Source organism: Cryptosporidium parvum, chromosome 8, assembly GCF_000165345.1.
Source record: "Cryptosporidium parvum Iowa II chromosome 8, whole genome shotgun sequence".
In the NCBI taxonomy this organism is placed as follows: domain Eukaryota; phylum Apicomplexa; class Conoidasida; order Eucoccidiorida; family Cryptosporidiidae; genus Cryptosporidium; species Cryptosporidium parvum.
The window spans coordinates 626,057-645,819 of NC_006987.1; the positions used below are offsets into that span (position 1 = coordinate 626,057).

General features: G+C 30.7%; 10 protein-coding genes across 10 annotated transcripts; 7 read left to right on the top strand and 3 right to left on the bottom strand.

Annotated features, from left to right (window-relative positions):
• Positions 1–305: 305 nt before the first annotated feature.
• On the bottom strand, positions 306–713 carry cgd8_2340 (cold shock RNA binding domain of the OB fold; the record flags this gene model as incomplete). The annotated part of the gene is made up of 1 exon (XM_627137.1): positions 306–713. A coding segment is annotated over one exon (408 nt), but the record flags the coding sequence as incomplete, so codon positions are not given.
• Positions 714–2,144: 1,431 nt separating this feature from the next.
• On the bottom strand, positions 2,145–3,053 carry cgd8_2350 (cyclophilin-RNA interacting protein, putative; the record flags this gene model as incomplete). The annotated part of the gene is made up of 1 exon (XM_001388391.1): positions 2,145–3,053. The coding sequence occupies one exon, from the start codon at positions 3,051–3,053 to the stop codon at positions 2,145–2,147; it is 909 nt and encodes a 302-aa protein (XP_001388428.1).
• Positions 3,054–4,298: 1,245 nt separating this feature from the next.
• On the top strand, positions 4,299–4,490 carry cgd8_2360 (hypothetical protein; the record flags this gene model as incomplete). The annotated part of the gene is made up of 1 exon (XM_001388392.1): positions 4,299–4,490. A coding segment is annotated over one exon (192 nt), but the record flags the coding sequence as incomplete, so codon positions are not given.
• Positions 4,491–5,043: 553 nt separating this feature from the next.
• On the top strand, positions 5,044–6,231 carry cgd8_2370 (adenosine kinase like ribokinase; the record flags this gene model as incomplete). Its single annotated transcript, XM_627138.1, has 1 exon — positions 5,044–6,231. A coding segment is annotated over one exon (1,188 nt), but the record flags the coding sequence as incomplete, so codon positions are not given.
• Positions 6,232–6,677: 446 nt separating this feature from the next.
• On the top strand, positions 6,678–8,798 carry cgd8_2380 (CDC45 like protein, possible horizontal transfer; the record flags this gene model as incomplete). Its single annotated transcript, XM_627139.1, has 1 exon — positions 6,678–8,798. One exon carries the CDS (start codon positions 6,678–6,680, stop codon positions 8,796–8,798), a length of 2,121 nt encoding a protein of 706 aa, XP_627139.1.
• Positions 8,799–9,401: 603 nt separating this feature from the next.
• cgd8_2390 (diacylglycerol kinase) lies at positions 9,402–11,252 on the top strand (the record flags this gene model as incomplete). Its single annotated transcript, XM_627140.1, has 1 exon — positions 9,402–11,252. One exon carries the CDS (start codon positions 9,402–9,404, stop codon positions 11,250–11,252), a length of 1,851 nt encoding a protein of 616 aa, XP_627140.1.
• A 519-nt stretch (positions 11,253–11,771) lies between these two features.
• On the top strand, positions 11,772–12,521 carry cgd8_2400 (hypothetical protein; the record flags this gene model as incomplete). Its single annotated transcript, XM_627141.1, has 1 exon — positions 11,772–12,521. The coding sequence occupies one exon, from the start codon at positions 11,772–11,774 to the stop codon at positions 12,519–12,521; it is 750 nt and encodes a 249-aa protein (XP_627141.1).
• A 61-nt stretch (positions 12,522–12,582) lies between these two features.
• cgd8_2410 (Sey1p like P-loop GTpase of the RHD3 subfamily with a transmembrane domain near C-terminus) lies at positions 12,583–15,117 on the bottom strand (the record flags this gene model as incomplete). The annotated part of the gene is made up of 1 exon (XM_627142.1): positions 12,583–15,117. A coding segment is annotated over one exon (2,535 nt), but the record flags the coding sequence as incomplete, so codon positions are not given.
• A 1,685-nt stretch (positions 15,118–16,802) lies between these two features.
• cgd8_2420 (transcription initiation factor IIF/ Rap30 like winged HTH) lies at positions 16,803–17,363 on the top strand (the record flags this gene model as incomplete). The annotated part of the gene is made up of 1 exon (XM_627143.1): positions 16,803–17,363. The coding sequence occupies one exon, from the start codon at positions 16,803–16,805 to the stop codon at positions 17,361–17,363; it is 561 nt and encodes a 186-aa protein (XP_627143.1).
• A 400-nt stretch (positions 17,364–17,763) lies between these two features.
• On the top strand, positions 17,764–19,743 carry cgd8_2430 (the record flags this gene model as incomplete). Its single annotated transcript, XM_627144.1, has 1 exon — positions 17,764–19,743. The coding sequence occupies one exon, from the start codon at positions 17,764–17,766 to the stop codon at positions 19,741–19,743; it is 1,980 nt and encodes a 659-aa protein (XP_627144.1).
• Positions 19,744–19,763: the final 20 nt, after the last annotated feature.

Consider the following 19,763-nt stretch of genomic DNA (forward strand, 5'->3'; position numbering starts at 1 on the left):
AACTCTAGACGCTTTTATTCATCAAAATTAGAACTTTCAATGTTAAACTAACACAATAGAAATTTCAATTATTAAGTAATAAAGAAAATACTTAAATTCAGCAAACGAATTCCAAGTTTTACAAAGAAAATTAATTTAGTAGACAGAATATTAATTCTTAGTACTAAAGTAATTTAGTAATTGTTGAATGAAAATCTCCAGCGAGCAAAATGAGAAAAGTCATGTCTTAAAGAATAGTGATGTTGCTTCTAGAAATAAATACTTTGTAGACTTGTAATTCTAATAGGCCTTTTAACTGAAGTAATTCAGTGAGCAACTGGCTGTGACTGAGTTGAAACTGGTTGTTGCTGGGATTGTGGCTGAGATTGATTCTGATTCTGGTAGAATCCACGGCCTCTACCTCCACGGCCACGTCCTCTCATTCCTCTACCTCTTCCTCTGCCTCTACCTCTGCGTCTATCACCCTTAACTGGGGCACCATTTGGACCAGAGACATTGACAGCCTTACGACGGCCCTTGTCATCAGTTTCAATTTCATATTCTACTCTCTCATCTTGTGCCAAGGATCTGAATCCTTCAACCTTAATATTCTGCTGGTGCACAAAGATATCCTCAGATCCGTCGTCGGGGGTAATGAATCCGAACCCCTTAGTCGAATCAAACCACTTGCAAACTCCAGATAAAGGCATTTTAACAAGTTTTATAGGTTTCTCTTAAAATCGTTTAAATCCAAAGAATTTACGTTGTCTAATGGGGTCTAAGAGAAGCTACACTAGTGTAAAATGTGAAATATACTTTACCGCGCAAAGTCTTTTATTAATAATAAAATAAAAAGTGAATATATTATATAATCAACTTGAATATATAATATTTAAATATATATATACATATATGTTTATTTATTTATATATATTGAATGGGCAATCCACTTTTCTAAATTTGTTAACTTTTAATCAACTTGACAAATCGTATTCATAATTACTAATAAAACTAATTGATATATTAACTAATCTTAATATTTATACTAATCAACTTTGCCTTATACATCAAATACAGATATATATAATATATTGGAGACGCGTGAGACACGACATTTAGTACCGGCGTACATAGGCGGGTAATTCAGCGCGAAGGGTGGGGAATTGTCTCAGAACCAATCAATTCTTTATAAGGCAGAGGGTATAAAGCCAAGTTGCAATTTTAAAAGATATACGAAAGAGCTGAATTTAAAAAGAAGTAATGCGGGTAATAGACATTTCGGGAGCAAAAATTGCTATAAGTGGATCCTAGAGGAGATATATTTGGCGGGAAGCCCACAGGTAAATACCAATGTGTGGGTACTTCAGCGCCTGGGAGGTTTATTAGTTAGAATGAAAAAAATTGAGGTTGAGTAGACCTAACGGCATTTATGATTTCACTTCTCCTATTGGTAGGTATTCAGATTCGTATTGCCGGACATGTAATGTAAAAATTAATATTGAGTGCCTGAATCCATGTGGCGCCAAAATTGTATTTTGTGTTGTATGGGCGAGTAATGCAGTAGTAAGATAATGTTGGTAATAGTAATTTCAGTATAGTAGCGGTAATATTATTGTTAGCAGTAGTAGTATTTATAATAGCAAAGCAGAAGTTGGCTTTAGAGATGAGTAACTGCTCTCTATGTCTTTAGGAATTTTACTTGAAGAATTAGACTAAATTTTTAGCATAAAAGACAATGATTTGGCGCGCTGCTAAAAATTTACATGATTAAAAATGTCAGACGAAAATGAATTCAGAATAATGAATATACACAAGTGCATATTCATATAGTCAGGATCAGTATATTCTTTAGATAAATTTACATCGAAGAAATGAGGGGGTTTTGTGTTGTTGGTCAATTAATTAGGTTCAATAAAAAATTGAGCTAATAGTTAATTCTGGATCTCTTTCTATATTGAGTTAATTTTTGATCCTGTTTTGAGCGTATTTTCTGATAAACAAAATCTTTCCAGTAACTAGAAACAGATTGTGAAAAATCAACATGTATTCTGAAATAATGAGTTAATTTAGTTGATGGAAAAATATAAGTTACGATGAATTATCACAAAAATAAGATAAAGTTCAGGGAGAAGAAGAAAAGGGAAAGATCGTAGTTAGAAGTCAACTTACCTTCTATCGTCAATTACAGCGTTCTGCATTTTCAAAAATGCCATTTCACACTGTTGTTTAGTTTCAAACTCAATGAATGCATATTGAAGAGAGTCTCCAGTCTTGTAGTCTCTAATAATGTTACAAGATTTTACTTCGCCAAATCTCGAGAATATAAGCTCTAAGTCATCGTCTTGAGTAACTGGATTGAGCTTACAAACAAAAAGGACATTTTCTGGAGGTTTCATATCAGCATCAGGAATATCTCCAAGAATCTCTAAGGTTATAGCTCTAGATTTAGCTTCTCTTTCACTAATAGAATTTAGAGCTTTAACTTCATCCTGATCATACGTTTGAACCAATGGATCAGTTTCTTCTGGAGGTGAATTAGGTGGAATGATTTCTAGAAGCTGTGGAGAGTCTTCAAAAGGATCATCCAATATATACGTATGTAGAATCATAACTTTTTGTAAAGGTATAGAATTTTCATCTGTAATAACTTGGTTGAGTTTAGACAAAATAGGAATCCCTTCCTCAACTTGAGCAAAAATTACATGATTACCATCCAAATGACTTAATTCATCTTTCAGTGTAAAATAAAACTCTGAACCCAAAGAATTCTTGGAAATATGATTGACCATTCCTAGAACCCCCATTCTTTTATGCTTAAGTTTTGGTGTAGTTTCAAGTTCCAAAGATATATTATCCTTTTTCTGATTACTTAATAACTGATAAAGTGAGGAATTCCCATATTGCTTAGATCTGCCAGTTCTGGCAATGAAATCTTTCTCTATCTTATAAAATTCACAATTATTATAGAATTTAAGCTTACAGAGCTTTAGAAAGTTTTCACACGTCTTTGGACAAAGATCCACATTTAAATCAATCACCAAGTCCCCTAAAGTAGTTTCAATTAACACAGACATGTAAGAATCAAGTTCTTCTTATTGAACTAATCCAAAAATCAATAATCTAAATCTTCATGTTATCAAGTTAATCTCAAATGTATTCCTTTGAACTTTAACCTCTAATTTGATTAGACACTTTTTATTAATTATTATGGTTGCTTCTTTATATCTTTAGGCGGGTAATTCCTCACTAAGTGTTACCGGTATGCATTTTTTTTATTTCTTAAAAGACTATATTTACCGTCATTTTTTTCATGTGGACAACAAAAAATTAAAAATTGTTAAAAAATATTACATGCTCGTATTTTAGTAGTAAAAGGAAAGGGAAAGAGAAAACTACAAAATAGGAGAATTTGTAACAGACAATAAACTTCGTAGAATATTACTAATTTATGAGAAAATAATAAAGTTCAATATTGAATCAAGAAGGGTAGAACAAAAATATTTAAGAATTATTGAGAACTCTTTTCTTTATTTCCTTTGGATTTGCTACTTTAACTGGCTTGAATTAATCTGACCATTTCAAAATATGAGCAAAAAGAATGATGCTCGACCTTGCTCTAAAAGGTTTTTAAAATTTCCAAAAATGGGCAGTTCACTAAAAATATACACACAAGGTATGAAAATAATAGTCGATAGTTTTTACTGTTAAGCCAAAAGCCCTCTAGTATTAAATTCTTTTAATATTTATATTGGAATGCAGTAAGAACCATAGAAAACGGATAAGCTACTTTTGTCTCAGTAATCTTCATGTATGATTTTGTTTTGATCATCAAAGATCAAGAGATGATCTGCTAAAGAGAGACTTTGATGGCATAAGTTAGCTTTAATTAACGCTAAAATTTGAATTCCACTAACTATAATACCCCTTTTACAAATTGTATTTTTTTTTTTTTTTTAGAAGAATCTGAACCTGAAAAATTTCAAGTAAGAAAAAATAGTGCACTTGATAACTTACTTGAGTTATCGTTTCCACCAGTGAGGTCTTTTGATGGAGAAAAAAGGTAAAGTTAAAAATAATAGCATTTTGCTTGATTTGATTTAGTTTAATTCAAACGATTCTTAATATATATTATACATCAACTATTAATACACTTTTTAGATCATATGAATTTCGATACCCAAATAGCAAAAGGTCACTATTCCCATTTGAACTAACACCTAGAACGCTCTGTTGTATAGATAATATTAAAATGGGAGTGAAAACGGTAAGTATGATAGCCTCAATTTTTCTGGTATCAATCTTATTATTACCTAATTTAATATATCTATTTCTCCCATATTTTCATAGGGAGCTATAATTGGATCTATCTTTGGCGGAATCAATGGTGCATACCATGCACTAAAATACAGGAATTATATGGCAATTCCAGTCTTTGCTGTAAGTCAAAAACTAATTCAGAGTCAAATTTCGTTAATAATCTTATCCCTTTATTAGATTGGTGGAGCCATTAGTTTTGGATTCTTTCTTGGGTGTGGGATGATAGTTAGATGCCAACCCTCAGAATTTACCAATTATAAATTTCATAATAAATGTAGTCAGGTCATTTTTCCAATATACTTTAATAAGATTGAAAGAGTTTCCCGCCAAGACTTCAAAATACATGATAATTTGAACAATTTCTACAAATTCCAAAATGATAAAATATCAAAATAACCAATCAAGTACAAAACAAATTATTAATTTTCAATTTTATTGATATTTAAAAACCTATTAATTTTATCATTAATACTATGTATCTACGCGTTATGATTTCTGTATAAATTTTCCACAAGACCTATATCAACTATTTTAAGCCATGCAATTTTCCCTATACCGGCATTTACTTGCATACATGCGCAAAAGGCGGCAACTCTCTGCATGTATATACTTTAAGTGGGAATCATTAAGATATTTTGATTCTTTTTTTTCTTAAATTTTTAAAAGGGAAAAAGAGGCAAAAAAATTAACAAATCTAGTCGATATATCCACTATTTACTTGGATAAATAATAACTTTCAATCTATAGATTTTTAATATTGATTTGGAAGAAATGAGGGGAAAGAAAATATTTGGAATGTGCAACCCGATCTTGGATATAGTGTTAAAGGCATCTCCTGATAGAATAAAGGATTTAGGGCTTAAGATAGGGTCAACGACTCTTGGAAATGATGAGGAAGTTTTCAAGCTAATTGGTGATATAATTTCAAACAATGAAGATGCTAATTTTGTAGCAGGAGGATCTCTTTTAAATGCATTTCGAGTCTGTAAGGAGCTGTCAAATAAGGACGAAAAAAATAAAGATGATTCAATTTCAGTATTTTTTTCAGGAGGAATTAGCGATGACTCTGGGGGAATTTTACTTCAGGAATTGCTCACGGAAATTGGAATTGAATTTGAATTCCATATTACTAACAAGGCGAATCTGGAAACAGCAAAATGCGTAGTTTTTGTAACTGAAGAAGAGAGAACGCTTCTCGCAGGATTAGGAGCTGCTAAGGAATATTCGATTACCACTTTTGAGTCAGAAAATATTCAACATGCTTTAAAGACCGCAAATATATTCGCAACAAGTGGATTCTTTGTTGAAGTTTGTTTCCAGGCAATTCTTAAATCTGCTCAATATATTCATCAATTTAGATCTAACGAATGTTCATTTGTATTTGGACTTTCAGCTACTTATATTCCAGAAAAGTATATGAATGAGTTATTCCAACTTCTACCAATGATTGATTATATCATTGGAAACCAAGAAGAATTTGTCTCTTTATATAAAAGTATCAACAATATCCTTCAAATTGAAGACGATGACCAACTATTACTTTCGCAGGATAATATAAATCAACCAGAAAACGATGCTTTAGAAAGAATTCTCACAGAAATTCATAAGCATCTTAAACCCACATGTATTATACTATGCACAAGAGCCCATTTACCCGTTATTTCATTCAACCCTAAAGATCCTAATAGTTGTATAAAATATCATGAATGTATTCACGTCCCTAAAGAAAGGCTCATTGATGTTAATGGCTGTGGGGATGCATTTAAGGGTGGGCTTATTTACGGTATTTCAAACTCTTATCCTTTAGATGCAAGCATATATATGGGGCATTATGCTGCCTCTAATGTTGCTCAAAATGTTGGCTGTGATTTTGATTTCTCAAATAAACCAACTCTTAGTGAAATTATACAACTAACTTCATCTAAAAATAATTAATTTCCGCAAATATCTAATTTTAGGTTTAATACATTCCCAATATTATTAATAATACTAATTTTGCCATTATTTATTTTTTTCACCACGTAATACAATTTTTATACCTGCATGTAATTTTTACTATTCATTTCCATCTTGGCGCCAATCCTACACATTTATTATTAAATAAAATAAAAAAAATTTGTGTTAAATAAATAATATGCGAGTAGGGTTGTTTAATTTTTTTTTCTTTCGTACCAAGAAATAATTTCAAAATAGATTGAATTCAATTAAGAGAAGAATAACAATTAATTACATGGGTTTTTGATTTATGTGTGTTCATGAGCTTGCAAGGCTTTGTGGCGAATTTATCAAAGGTCTTTTTTTTTTATTGAAAATTACCCCTAGTTATAAGCATAAGTAATTAAAAAGATAATTGAATAAGATAATACTTAGATTTTGAGAGGATGCCGGCTATTCCAGCAGTGGATTTTGTTTCACAATATTACCTCCCATTTGTTGAAAAGATCCAAATCAGTAATAGAGAGGATTCTAATAAAGTCTTTCCAAAAGTTTGGATATTCTCTTCAAATGATGTGGATTCTCTTTGTACTAGCACTATACTTATTAATCAATTCTTTAAGCATGATGAGATACAGTGTATGCTAAATTGTGTTACCCACTATAACGAGATTTCTAAGATTCTACAAGAATACAAAAATTACTCAAAACAAAGAGAGCTTGTGAATATATGTATATTGATCAATTTAGGAGCCATGGTAAATATTCTACACTCACTTAGGCTTTGGCTTGGAGAAGATTTGGAAATTTGGATTTTCGATTTTCATAGGCCTGCCATTGATGAGTTAATGCTTACAATTGGAGGAAATTATAACAATAACAATGTATTGATCCTTTCTATTCAAGAATACAATTTCTTGGTAAATAGTAAATCTGGTAGAAAGAAATCACGTAAGAATAGCTCAAATCCAAGTGATGGACAAACTAACGAATCTAGTTCAACATTTTCTTCAAATAATCCTTTTGCTTCATTATCTCAGACTATTGATGATTTGGATATACTAATGGGTACTTCAAATGGAGAATCCCAAAGCTATAATGAGCAAATTGAGGATGAGACAGATGAACTTTTTGGAGAGTATTGTGGGGATCCAAGTAGTCTTGTGATTGTCCAAACATTAGATAATTCAATAACTTCAGAAAGAATAGATGGAAATGTATTATGGTACTCTTCAATCGGAATTAGCTGGTGTTATATTAATAGGTATATTGAACTACTAGATTATGAAATGTATTTTGACTTACTCAATGGAATCCTTTCAAAATACACAGGTGATATGAGCAATATAAATTCAAAAAAAACTAGTAATAAAAAATATTGGCCAAAGTACATAAAGAATGACCTTTCAATCCCGCTTTATCGTCATTGGAATCTAATGGATTCAGTATATCATAGTGAATATCTATATTCAACAATGGGTTTATGGAAGACAGAAAATAGCAGGGATACAATAATGAATAGAAGAGTGGCCTCTGGGATTTCATTGAAAGATTTTACAACCAAATTTTATCTTCTTGAAAAAGAAGTATCGAAAAAAGTTGTTCAGGACTTTCCAAAAGGATTTTCAGGGTTTGAGAGTGGATCAGAAACTGCATCACAGTCTCTACAAATCCCAGTATTTCTGAAGTATTTACCATCTATAGTATTAGACTCAGAGTTACATCCACACTTATCATCTCTTGATATGGCCCAAATCCTTCATACTCTGTTGACAAACGACTGTAGACTAGCAGATAGCGGAGAAAGCTTCATGGATGCAATAGTTTCGTCAGGAGCTCTAAATAGAATGGAACTAAAACATAATACAATGTCAGAAAGATTACTGAATGAGGAGAAAAATAACGAAAATGATAGTTCTAAACTTAACCAAATTCTTGGTAAAGACCAAAAAATACAGCTTCTATTCAGGGATTGTTTTAGGGTAGGGCTACAACTCCTAGATCTATCGGGAGCTGATTTTAACCAAATTAATGTATTTCAAGACCATTCCTGGAAACAGCTAAAATGCTACATTGAAGAAGCAAAGCTTCTGCTTTCACTAAAATTAAAATATGTAAAAATGCTGCTATCGTCATCTATAAATGGAGGAACTTTGATAAAACACAACTATTTCACTCTTGCTGAGCTTAATGATATAGAAATTTCACACCCTTTAAATCTAAGAATTGTTGGTTACTCTATTATCGACATAATATCAAGAAATCGTGATCTCCAAGATAAGCTTGTGATAATCTCAAAAAATAGTACCAACAAGGTTGCCACAATAGTTGGAATTACTCCGGGCTACGATAGCAATTCTCCAAATTTATTTGGAGCAATTTTCTCTAAAGTAATAGACATTATTCTAGAGGAAGGCCAAGGCCTTCTAGGAGAGGAGCACTTCTTTGTTCAAGATGAGTTTGATTTTTCTATTCTAAGAATTCATGCAAATTTCCTTGAACAATTTACTTCAAATCTTTTCAAATATATTGAAAGCAGCAAACATATATTGACTAATTCAATATAATAGAGTAGATATTCATCTTAGGATCTTTTACTAGTATTAATCTTTAAATATTATAAGAAAGTATATATTATGTTTAAAATATAATGATAAAAATAAATATTATCATTTTTTTTGTCCACATTAAATTTTGTTACCGTTGTTTACTGCCATTTGCATGCATGCATTCAAATTACAATTTAATTACGTCATTTTAAAATTTAATTCCCGCCTAGTTTGTGGAGCAAATCATGCATCTTGTAATTTGTTAAATAAATGAAAGTTAGAAAATAAAATCAAAGGCATAAAAGGCGAAATAAGGAAGATTTATTGGTTTAGTTTTTAAAGATTTGATAATAAGAAGAGTTGTTGGTTGTTTGACTGATAACGAGAGCTATTTAAATTTTCCAATTAATTATTAGGTAAAGATTGTGAATTAGACAGCAATTAGCAATTTGACAGTATTACTTGGGATCTTCTTCCGAAATCAAGAAATTAACATTTATAAGGAGTACATCTTAAGACTGAAGGTAAAGATTTTGAAAACTATTTAGAAAAAAAGTAAATCATAAATAATTTCAAGAAATTTAGTATGTAAGTTAATTTAAAAAAAAAATAGTTATTGAAATGGAAAAGGAGCAATCTAAAGGTAAATTAAATCAAAACTCAAAGAATGAAAATAGTATTGTTCAGAATGAAACCGATAAATGTGAACTTTGCGGTGAAAATACAAATATTTCGAATTTCAGAGAGTATATTGGAAACCCCTTAGCATTTATTTATTTATTTTATAACAAGCTAAGTGGAGGAAACATTGAAACATACTTTACAAAAAATCTTAAAGAAATAGTTTTAGATGTTGATGGTATAGTTACACATATGAATTTTGTGGATATGATCTCAGATTTTGAGTCAGGAATAAATCAGGTCAAGAATTCATTAAAAATTACAAATAAAGATATTTGCATTATTGGAATTGGGGGGGATGGGAGTTTTAGTACACTGGTGAATAAATTCTTGGAAAGCATTCCAGAAAACAAAAATCGCCTTATTTTTGCTGTTTTACCTTTTGGAACTGGGAATGACTGGGCAAAAAGTTTTGGATGGAGTAGCTATGGGAATATGAAGTTTATGAAGGATGATTTCTCTCCTTTAATAGATCTTGCGAGAGGAATTTTTACCTCAAATTTAATCAACTTTGATACTTGGATGATTGAGGTTGAAATTTTTGATAGTGAGGATTCCAGCTTTCAAAGAGTTAATCCAATTTCTCAAGAGCTTGAGAGGGTTAATAATAATGATGATGAAGGTAAAAAGCTACTCTTATTGAAGAGAAGATGTATTAACTACTTCAGTTTTGGAGAGGAGTCTAGGGTTGGAATCACCTTTGATACTTATAGAAAGAGGAATGTTCTTTTAAATAGAGCATTATATGGTTTAGCAGGTTCCATGTTTACTGTCAATATGAATAATAAGCATCAAAGTAATACTCCTCTTTCTCATAGTACAAGAAAAATTTATTTAGAAGACCCCGAACATCCAAATAAGGAGACTAATAATCTAGAATGTGCTTTATGTCCAAATGGTACAGTTCATTCTTCTGAAGATTCTCAAGAAAATTCTACTTGTCCAACTTTACTTAGCAGTGTTTCACTGGTTTTCCTCAATATTGAAACTTTTGGAGGAGGCGTCAAATTATGGAAGAACTCAAAGAATGTAGGACCATCCATTTCCAAAACATCGTCCAATCTTAATTTTGGTGAAATGGTTGGCAATCTTAGTTCTTTTTTGGTTAATCCTATTTCCTTGGATTTTGATACTTTTAAACAAATAAAAAATCCTAAATCAGGAGATGATGCCGAATCAAGCTCAAGATCTGAATCTGACTCAAATTATGATTTAGAGTCAGAGTCTGATATCAATCTTGATTCTGATAAATCTATTCTAGATCTAAAGGAGTCTGATATTAACAGACTAAATGAAGAGCAAAACGACCAGGATATTGACTCATTAAAAGAGGATCAATTAAACAATACTGCTAAGGATAATATTTTAAATATTGTACCAGATTCTTGTGATAAAAAGCTTGAAATTATGAGCTTTTCAGGATTAATAGATTTTAGCTCTATATTTGTACCATATATGAGTACAGCAAAAAGAGTGGGACAATTTTCGCCTTTTCAAACTGATTCACAACCTCATTTTGAAGAGGAATTATCTTCAAAAATAAGTGAATTAGAAATCCAAAATTCAGAAAATAATTCCAAAAGTTATAAAAAATTAGGAAACACTCTAAAGATGGACTTCTTCAATAAAGACAACTCTGAATGTAACTCTGATTTTATTGAAGTTTATTTCCAAATCGATGGAGAATACTACTTGGCAAAAGAACCAAAGCAATGCTCTGTTAAATATGACCAACAAATTAAAGTTCTAAGATGTATTATTCCATATAGCCCATTCAAAAATATCCATTAAATACAAAATTATTCTAATTGATCTATTCTACTCAAATTAATATATTTCTATTCTTTATCCAATTCAAATTATTTCAAAGTATTAATCAATCTAAAAATCTCTAATTCTTATCATCTACGTTTATATATTTTCAAAATTTCTTATTCTTCTAGCCATTCTTTCTATTTCGGTACCACAATATTTTTTCTATATTCTGCATGCATACAAGGCGGGTGACTTCCCCACAAAACTATGACCGGTTTGGCGCCAATGCACTCACAAATTTGTATAAAATAAAGTAGTAAAAATAGATTGGGAGGAAAAATTGGGAGAAGATTGGAATAGTGTGGCTAGAAATTAAAAGGAAAAAAATTTTATAAGAAGCCAAAAGTGTCTATGGAAAAAGGAAAATCAAGCTTATAGCAAAGATTTTTTTTAATTGCTTGGGTGAATATACTAATACCTATTAATTTGAGATAATAAGACTGAATTTTGCATGTTGTCAATAAAACTAAAGTTTCATTAAGAAAATGAAATAAAATGTTTAATATTTTTATATGTTGTACCCATGGCAATTTAAATAATTCTTCAACCGAAGATAAAGAAGAATTAATTTTTGAACTTGATAAAGAAAAGGATTCCCAAGGAAAAAGTTTAAGTGAGACCTTTCAAAACTCTATTAGAGAGTTAAAGAAAGCAGAAACAGAGGCTCTAAAAATTGTTGAGAAGGCAAAGAAGAATAAAAAGGATTATTTACTTCAAGCAGAGGCTGCAGCTGAAGAAATTGTTAAGCCTTACTATGAACTTGCAAATCAGGAGTATAAAGAAATTGAAGATTCACTAAACAAAGAGTTCCACATCAAGTCTTTAGAAAATATCTTGGAAATACAAGAAAGTTCTGATAATATTGAAGAAATTGATCTAAAGGAGAGAAAGAAGCAGACTATAGAGTATATATATTCCAAAATTTCAGATGTGAAGCTTATTTTAGAAAATCCAAAGTATGTAAAAAGCCAGTTAGAGAAGCACAAAGTTAGTAAAGTTCATCAAAAGAGACATCTAATTAGGAGTAGATTTTTGTCTTGGAGAAGTAAAGATTACACAGAAAAGGAGAAAGAGTCACAAAAGAAGCATAAACAAACCAATAAAGAAAAAACGATATCTTTCTCTGTTGAAAAGAAGGATTCATCAATGTCAACCATTGAATTAGATGAAGATTACTCGAGGATAGATAATTTATACGGAGCATCTCGAGTTGTTAATTCTTTCAATACAATACATTTGAATTAGAATTTCTATTTTAATTTTAAAAAAAAATGCACATAGGATTTTATTACTTTAAAACTTGTATCTATTTCCTATTATCTAAAGAGCTATGGATTGCTCCAGAAATATAATGTAAGATTTTGGTAGAAATAATGACAAATTGCTGTGAGTAATTGCAAAATGAGGAGAAGTTACCAGTTAAATATGAGTATATAAATGAAGCAAGAAGCAAAAGTAGGGTAACTAGGACTGGAGATGTTAATACATAAGTAATCTCATCGAATCCCAAGATAATTATTAGCAAATAAATCCACCAGGGAATGTTTTGTGGTTGTCTTCCTGTTGATTGTATTAGCTGAGCTTTTGAAAATATACTTGTAATTTCTTGTGATGCTTTAGATTCAATTTCTTTAAGATTACTTTCCGATATCAAAGGTACCGAATCTAAAAATTTACCATTTCCATGATCTTTATTCAATGCAATTATTCCTGAAAGATCCTCAGAATTTTCGATAATCTTATCAAACAGATTGGAGGATCTACCAGAAAATGGAATTAGTTGGTCTTTTCTTGGGTAGAAAACATTAGTAATCTGAAGAGAGTTATTTTTAGCTTTAATGAAGAGTTCCTTCATTATCTTAGCATCCTCTCCTATCCATTGTCTGGGTACTCCATCCTGATCAAGCTCAAATTCGCTTTTAAATCTATCTACAATATTAATATGGAAATACTTTGACTGTTGTTGGATTAATTGTATGAACTTTAATACAAGTTGAAGAGCAATTTCTTCTTCTAAACCAGAAGAAGTGAATTCATTCATATTAGAATTCTTAAATAGAGTAATCCATTGTTGTTCATATTTGGAAACAAGAAGTCTATGGATATTGACTATAGAGGAACCAGTTAGCTCCCAAAAATCATCTAATTTGAGTTTTGGATCAGAAAGAAAATGATCGCCAAGAAGAGGAGAGATCTCTTTCAAAATATCCTTAATTAAACTCTCAAAGAACTCTTCAACAAGCTTTTCATAAATCTTCTTGGAGTGGATCTCTAAAGTCTCACTTAGTAACTTTCTTTGTTCTTGAGTATTATAAGTAGCTAAGAAAACTTCTTTTCCTTGAGAGTTTAGAGAGATTTCATTCAGAATATCAGGAATACATTTTTCTTTAATAGGAGAGATAAGATGCTGCCTAGATATCACACTTGGGAATTCAGTTTTCCATTTTAAAGATAAGGAGTCAAATTTAAGAAGTTCTTTATTTACCCAAGAAGATGAATCAAAGGACACATAGTGGCTTTCTTCATTGCTTTCTTTATCATATTGTACTTGATGGTCTTCAATTCCTTTCTTATAGTAATCAAGAATGTTAGTATATTGTCTCAGATCTTGTCTCTCCAGAGACATCCTAGAATTGACAGCATTTTGGAATTCATGGAATATAAATACCAACAATGAGATGGAAGTATTAGTGGACATTTCATGGTCATATTTAGAAGCAACTTCAAAGTATGCTGCTAATGAATTTTCAAGTACTAATAAAGTGCAATCAGAGAATTCATTGAATCCAAATTCTCGTTTCTCCATCTTTTTCTGTAAGTCCTTAATAGACTTCTTATACTCATCTAAGATATCATCTTTTGCTTGTTCACATCTAAATCTTGAAACAAGCTTGATTTGAGACGGTATATTTAGCTCTTGGCAATCCACAATACACTTCCAGACAGTTTTACAATACATCTCAAGCCCTTCTAAGGGAATACGTCTGGTATAATCCTTTGGTAGAATGGATGTAGTTAGATCATACCTGATTGTAGCAACAACTTGCTTAAATCCATCATAATCATTTGGTAAAGATGGGATTCCATATACTTTGACTTCAAATATATCAGAGAAGGAAGCAGGAATTTGATTTCCAAGAGAATTCTGTGACTCAGCAACTTGTCTCCAAAGTAAATCCAGAATCTGAACAACTTTCCTTCCAAGCATTTCATCGTTATCATTAATAGTAATATCTCTAACGGCAAATAGTAAGGTAGTCTTTCTGATATTTCCTCTAGTTATTCCATTTTGGTCAAGTTTAAGACTAAACCAAGAATTTAAGATAGTTTTTAAAAGACCAAAGTTAGAAGAACTATAGGTAGTTAAATTCATCAATGGGATATTTAAGATCATACAGTCAGAAACTGCGAGAGAAAATAGGGCAGCTCTATTTTCAAAAGTAGCTCTGTCTTCACCCCTCTCTAAACTATCAGTACCTTCAACATCCCAAATTAAAATAGGAGAGTTAAAACTCTCTGTTCCACATCCAAGCCATAAACCTTTAGTTGTCTGGCAGTATCCAGATGTAAGTTTATCTAGAACCTTAAAATGAGTGCCAAAGAGAGTATTCAGTAAAGTACTCTTCCCAGTACTTTGACATCCCAAAATACTAATCACATTAAATCCCAGTGTATTTTGACTAGTTGATATATCTTTAAGAACTTCTCCCACTTCTTCTTTGAAGTTGCAGTCGTAGTCAATAATTTGTCTCATAATTTTTTTTTCTTTTTTTAAAGTCAAAGACCCTTTTAATATGTAATTTAGCTTAAAAGGTTTTGTATTGGAATAAATATTATAAAGCTATTTGGAAGAAGTAATGATTAATTATCTAGTGTCTCCTTGTAGCAAGAAACACAAATTTAAATCTTCCAAAGACTTTGCAAAACCAAACAACAATTTAGTTGTGGAGATTTTCTTTTAATTGTTTTGTTTATAACTTTATTTATCACCCTCACTGTTTTGGCGCGTGAACCTGGCTTCAATTCAAAGTTCAAATGATTTTTGACTTAAAAATGATCAGGCTATTATCACAGGTAAAAGCTAAATATAAGCTCTATATGAGAAAACAATCATTTAAATTCTTTCTTGATTTTATGAACCTTTGTTGATCTTTCTTTGAAATGTATTTTTTTCCCACCCAATTAACATTGAAAATGCATGCAAGTTTTACCGCCAAATGTTTGAACAAAAAGAATTATTGCTTGTATTTGATGGTGAAATAGACTGAATTTGAATTAAATAAATGGGTAAATACAGATAAAATTTAGGATTTTCTTAAGATTTTCTAGAAATTAGAATAGATGATCGCTTAATATTTGTTCTGAGGTAAATGGCATTGAGAGAGATTGATCAAGAGTGAAGTTTAGTTTATCGGCTGTTTATCTGAAAGCAGGTTGGTAATACACGAAATTGAATGCTAAATGGGAACAAATGCGTTAATTTTTCAACTTATGGCTAATAAATAACTAATGGAGTTTCAGAAATTTTAATAGATATTGTGAATTGCACGGTTTTGTTGTTTTCCATTTCCAAATTAAAAACTAATAATTAAATAAAGTAGAAACTATGGATGAAAATTGATTGCCATTGTTTAGTTTTAATGGCGACATTAGATAGGGAGAAAAAAAAAAATCATTTTTTTTTAGGGGAAGAGGGGATAATAATAGTTTTATTTCATTTCTTTAAAGCCAACAAAGTCATTCACAAACGGAAAAAAAACTCCAGAATTATCACAAAATCATATTTTATCTTTTAAATTAATTTACGCATTGTGCCAAATATTGCATGCAAGAATATGACAATCTTTTTTTCATGTCTACTATTGCTCTCCTTACTGACTCTATCTCTATCTTTTCTTGTTATCCACTCCTCTTTCATACAATCTATCAATAAGGTTTATATTTAACTGCTATAGTTTTAAAAAAATATATATTAATAAATTATTAAGGCACACGGTTTTGGCGGTAAGTTGATATATTTTCTAATTTTTATGACAAACCAATAGAAATAAATAATACAAGATTCGAAAACTTGGAGTGATAGAATTTATTCATTTTATAAATAAAATAGGTTAATATCCAAGTTTTGTATCTTAATTGGTCCATACAGGAATTAGAAGAAAATGGAGTTATCACTATGTTTCGAGAACCAAATGATTATTAAGGTAAGTAATTATATATAAGGATTAATAATAGAATAACTGAATACTAAATGATTAGCTACCTTCTTCAGTAATGGAGAAACTTAGAGAGAGAAAACATGGAGAAGTAGTTGGCTCTCTTAAATATGATGAAGATGGAAAGGTATGTTACTTTTTATATATGAGAAAAAACTGTAACAATTGTTAATTTTGTCTTATATCCTTGAAATTACTCTAATATCTATAGAGGGAGTGGGAAATTCTAAACTCAAAATTTTCAGAAACTAAAACAGGTAATACAGAAACTGATTCATTAAATCAAAATGAAAAAAGTGGATATTTGTTTATGAATACACCAGATAAACCAGATAAAATTTCAATGTACCCTTCCAAAATTCATACATTAGTTAGAAAAGGGAACTTTGTAACCGATGATATTAGACGTAGAATTAAAGAGAAAACTAAGAAGTCATCCACCATTGAGGATACTAAGAGAATCGTTGGAGCAATGTACGAATCAAACTCTCAACCATTCATTTATTATGATATTAAGTCTGACCAGATGTCAGACGAGCCCAGAAATAGCTCGCTTAGCTCAATATATAAGAAGAAGCCGGCCACATCAAGTAGTCAATCTTCTGCTAATATAGAAGGTAATAATTATTCTTCAGGATTAAGCTCGAGTGCAAACAATTTAAATAGTAGTTCATTAGAAAGCTTAAAGGAGAATATTTTCAAAATATTCGAAGAAAAAGGAAGCGAAGGAGTTTCACTCAAGGAAATTGAGGATAAAACAATGAAGCCCAAACATATTCTCAAGAAAATTGTTGAAGAAATTGCAGTTCAAGCAGGTAGAGGCGGAAGAAGGCATATATGGTATTTGAAACCACAATTTATTGGTAAATAATTCAAAAAAATTTTGTTTTATCATCACTTTTAAAAAATTTCTATTTTTAAAAATAGTATTTCTATTCCTAAACATTTTTTCCTGCATGCGATGTTTTTTCATTGGTGTTTGGCGCCATGTGTGGGGAAATTGAACACCTATGCAAATTTGCGTTGTCAGAATGCAAAATTGCAAATTTACCGGCGCACATAGGAAATAAATTATCGGGTTTTATTAAATATAAATAAAAAAAGTTAATTGTTTCAAAATTTCGGAATACTTGACCAAAATTTATTTCCTTACAAAATGTTTAGAAGATGGCTGTTTTAAAAAAAGTATAATAAACAAAAGAATTAATTATTGCAACAAATTCTTCATAGTGAAAAACTGAATGGTGATGTAATTTTCATTGGTTTCACTGATGAGAAGAGTATTTGGATTTTTACAAGCCTACTTTAATGGTTTTTTTGATCTAATAAAGGATGATTTTGGAACAAATGAGATAAATCACAATAATTTTAATAGTGCAATTAATTGGGTAGGTAATAAAACAATATTAGAGGCAGAAATTGAAGAATTAGAAGAAGAAAAGGAAGAGGAAGGTGAAGAAGGATCGCCTAATGAGAATGTTTTCCTTTATTCAAATTGTGATGCCTATGCAGGAGAGTTTCAAATGTCCAAAAGAAATGGTTGGGGTGTTTACTTGAAATATACAGGCCAAAAATTCGAGGGACTATGGAAAGATAATGTAAGGAATGGATTTGGAATGCAAACAATTGGAAATTCAATCAAATTTGTTGGACAATTTAAAAATAATGAATGTGACGGACAAGGAATAATATTTCATCAAAGTGGATTAATGTATTCAAGTAACTGGTCAAAGGGAGAGTTAGTTAACAGAAAATTATTATTTGAGAATTGGAAGGATGAACTATTGGAGTTATTCCCTGAAAACTCAAAAGAAGAGGTAAATGAAAAGTCTGCTCAAGTTACTTCAAATAATATTGTGGATGATAGTAATGGAATATTAAGGAAAAAAATTAAGGATGAACTTGAAAATCTGCAAAATAAAAGTAACTTCAGGCCATATAATTTAGAGGAGAAGTCAGAAGTTACTGCAAAATCTGTAAACAATGTTAATTTTACTGAAAATATTATTGGAGAAGAAGGTCGTATTCAAACTATAAGTTCAAAAATTAATAACTACAATGCAATAAAAACTTTATCTAATGAAATTGAAAGTAAAACATTAAGTTTTTATAATACAGATAATTCTGCAGAATGCTGTTTAAGCTGGAATATGTACCAAGTTGCATATTTTGTTAAATGTATTGGATTGTCAAAATACGTTAAAAACTTTATTTTGAATGAAATTGATGGTTGTACATTACCTTATATTGGATTTGAAGAATTAAAAGAAATGGGAATTACAGAAATCACTCATATAAAGTACATTCGTATGTCACTTTCTTTGTTACTAAAGCTAAGACTTAAATGCATTAGAAAACAGACTTTCACTCCACAGAAATTGATTGATGATGAATATCTTAAAAGTTTTGAAATTCCTGCAAATGAACTTAATTTAAAGTGTAGGATTGGGGAAGGAGGATATGGAAAAGTATACAAAGCAATTTGGACAACTAGAGGAATCACAGTTGCAGTAAAAGCGTTTAGAAGAAGAGATAAGCATGCTTTGGCTAGGGAGTTTTACTCGGAGTTAACAATAATTTCTAGGATTAGGCATCCAAATGTGACTTTATTTTTAGGGGTCGTAATGTCCCCACTGTATTGCTTAGTTACAGAATTGGTTCCTAATGGATCATTATTTGACCTACTCCACACAAAGAATTCATATTTGACATCCACCCAATTATTGAAAATATCTAGGGATATTTGCTGTGGTATGGCATATTTACATGAAAATGGAGTCTTACATTGCGATCTAAAGAGCAGCAATATACTTTTATCTGGGAACTTTAATGTAAAGATTGGTGATTTTGGTTTATCTACTCTTATGGAGTCACCTTTAGAAACAAGAAAAATGTTGGGATGTATCGGAACGCATCACTGGATGGCTCCAGAAATTTTAAGAGGTGAAGGATTTACCAAGTATGCTGATGTATATAGCTTTGGAATCATTCTTTGGGAGATGATTACAAAGAAAATTCCTCATGAAGATCTTAATATAAATCACATTGTTGCGTCTGTGGGATATGGCCACAAGGAATTAATTATCCCAGAGAACATTCCATCGACAATAAAGACTGTAATAAAGAAGACATGGAGCAGGAACGTAAGAAATAGGCCAAATTTCAAGCAATTAACAAATATATTTGATCAGCTTTATCAGAGTAGTATTTTGGATATTGAAGAAAATCTATTAGCATTTTTTGGCCAGTAGGCCTTTTTATATTAACATTT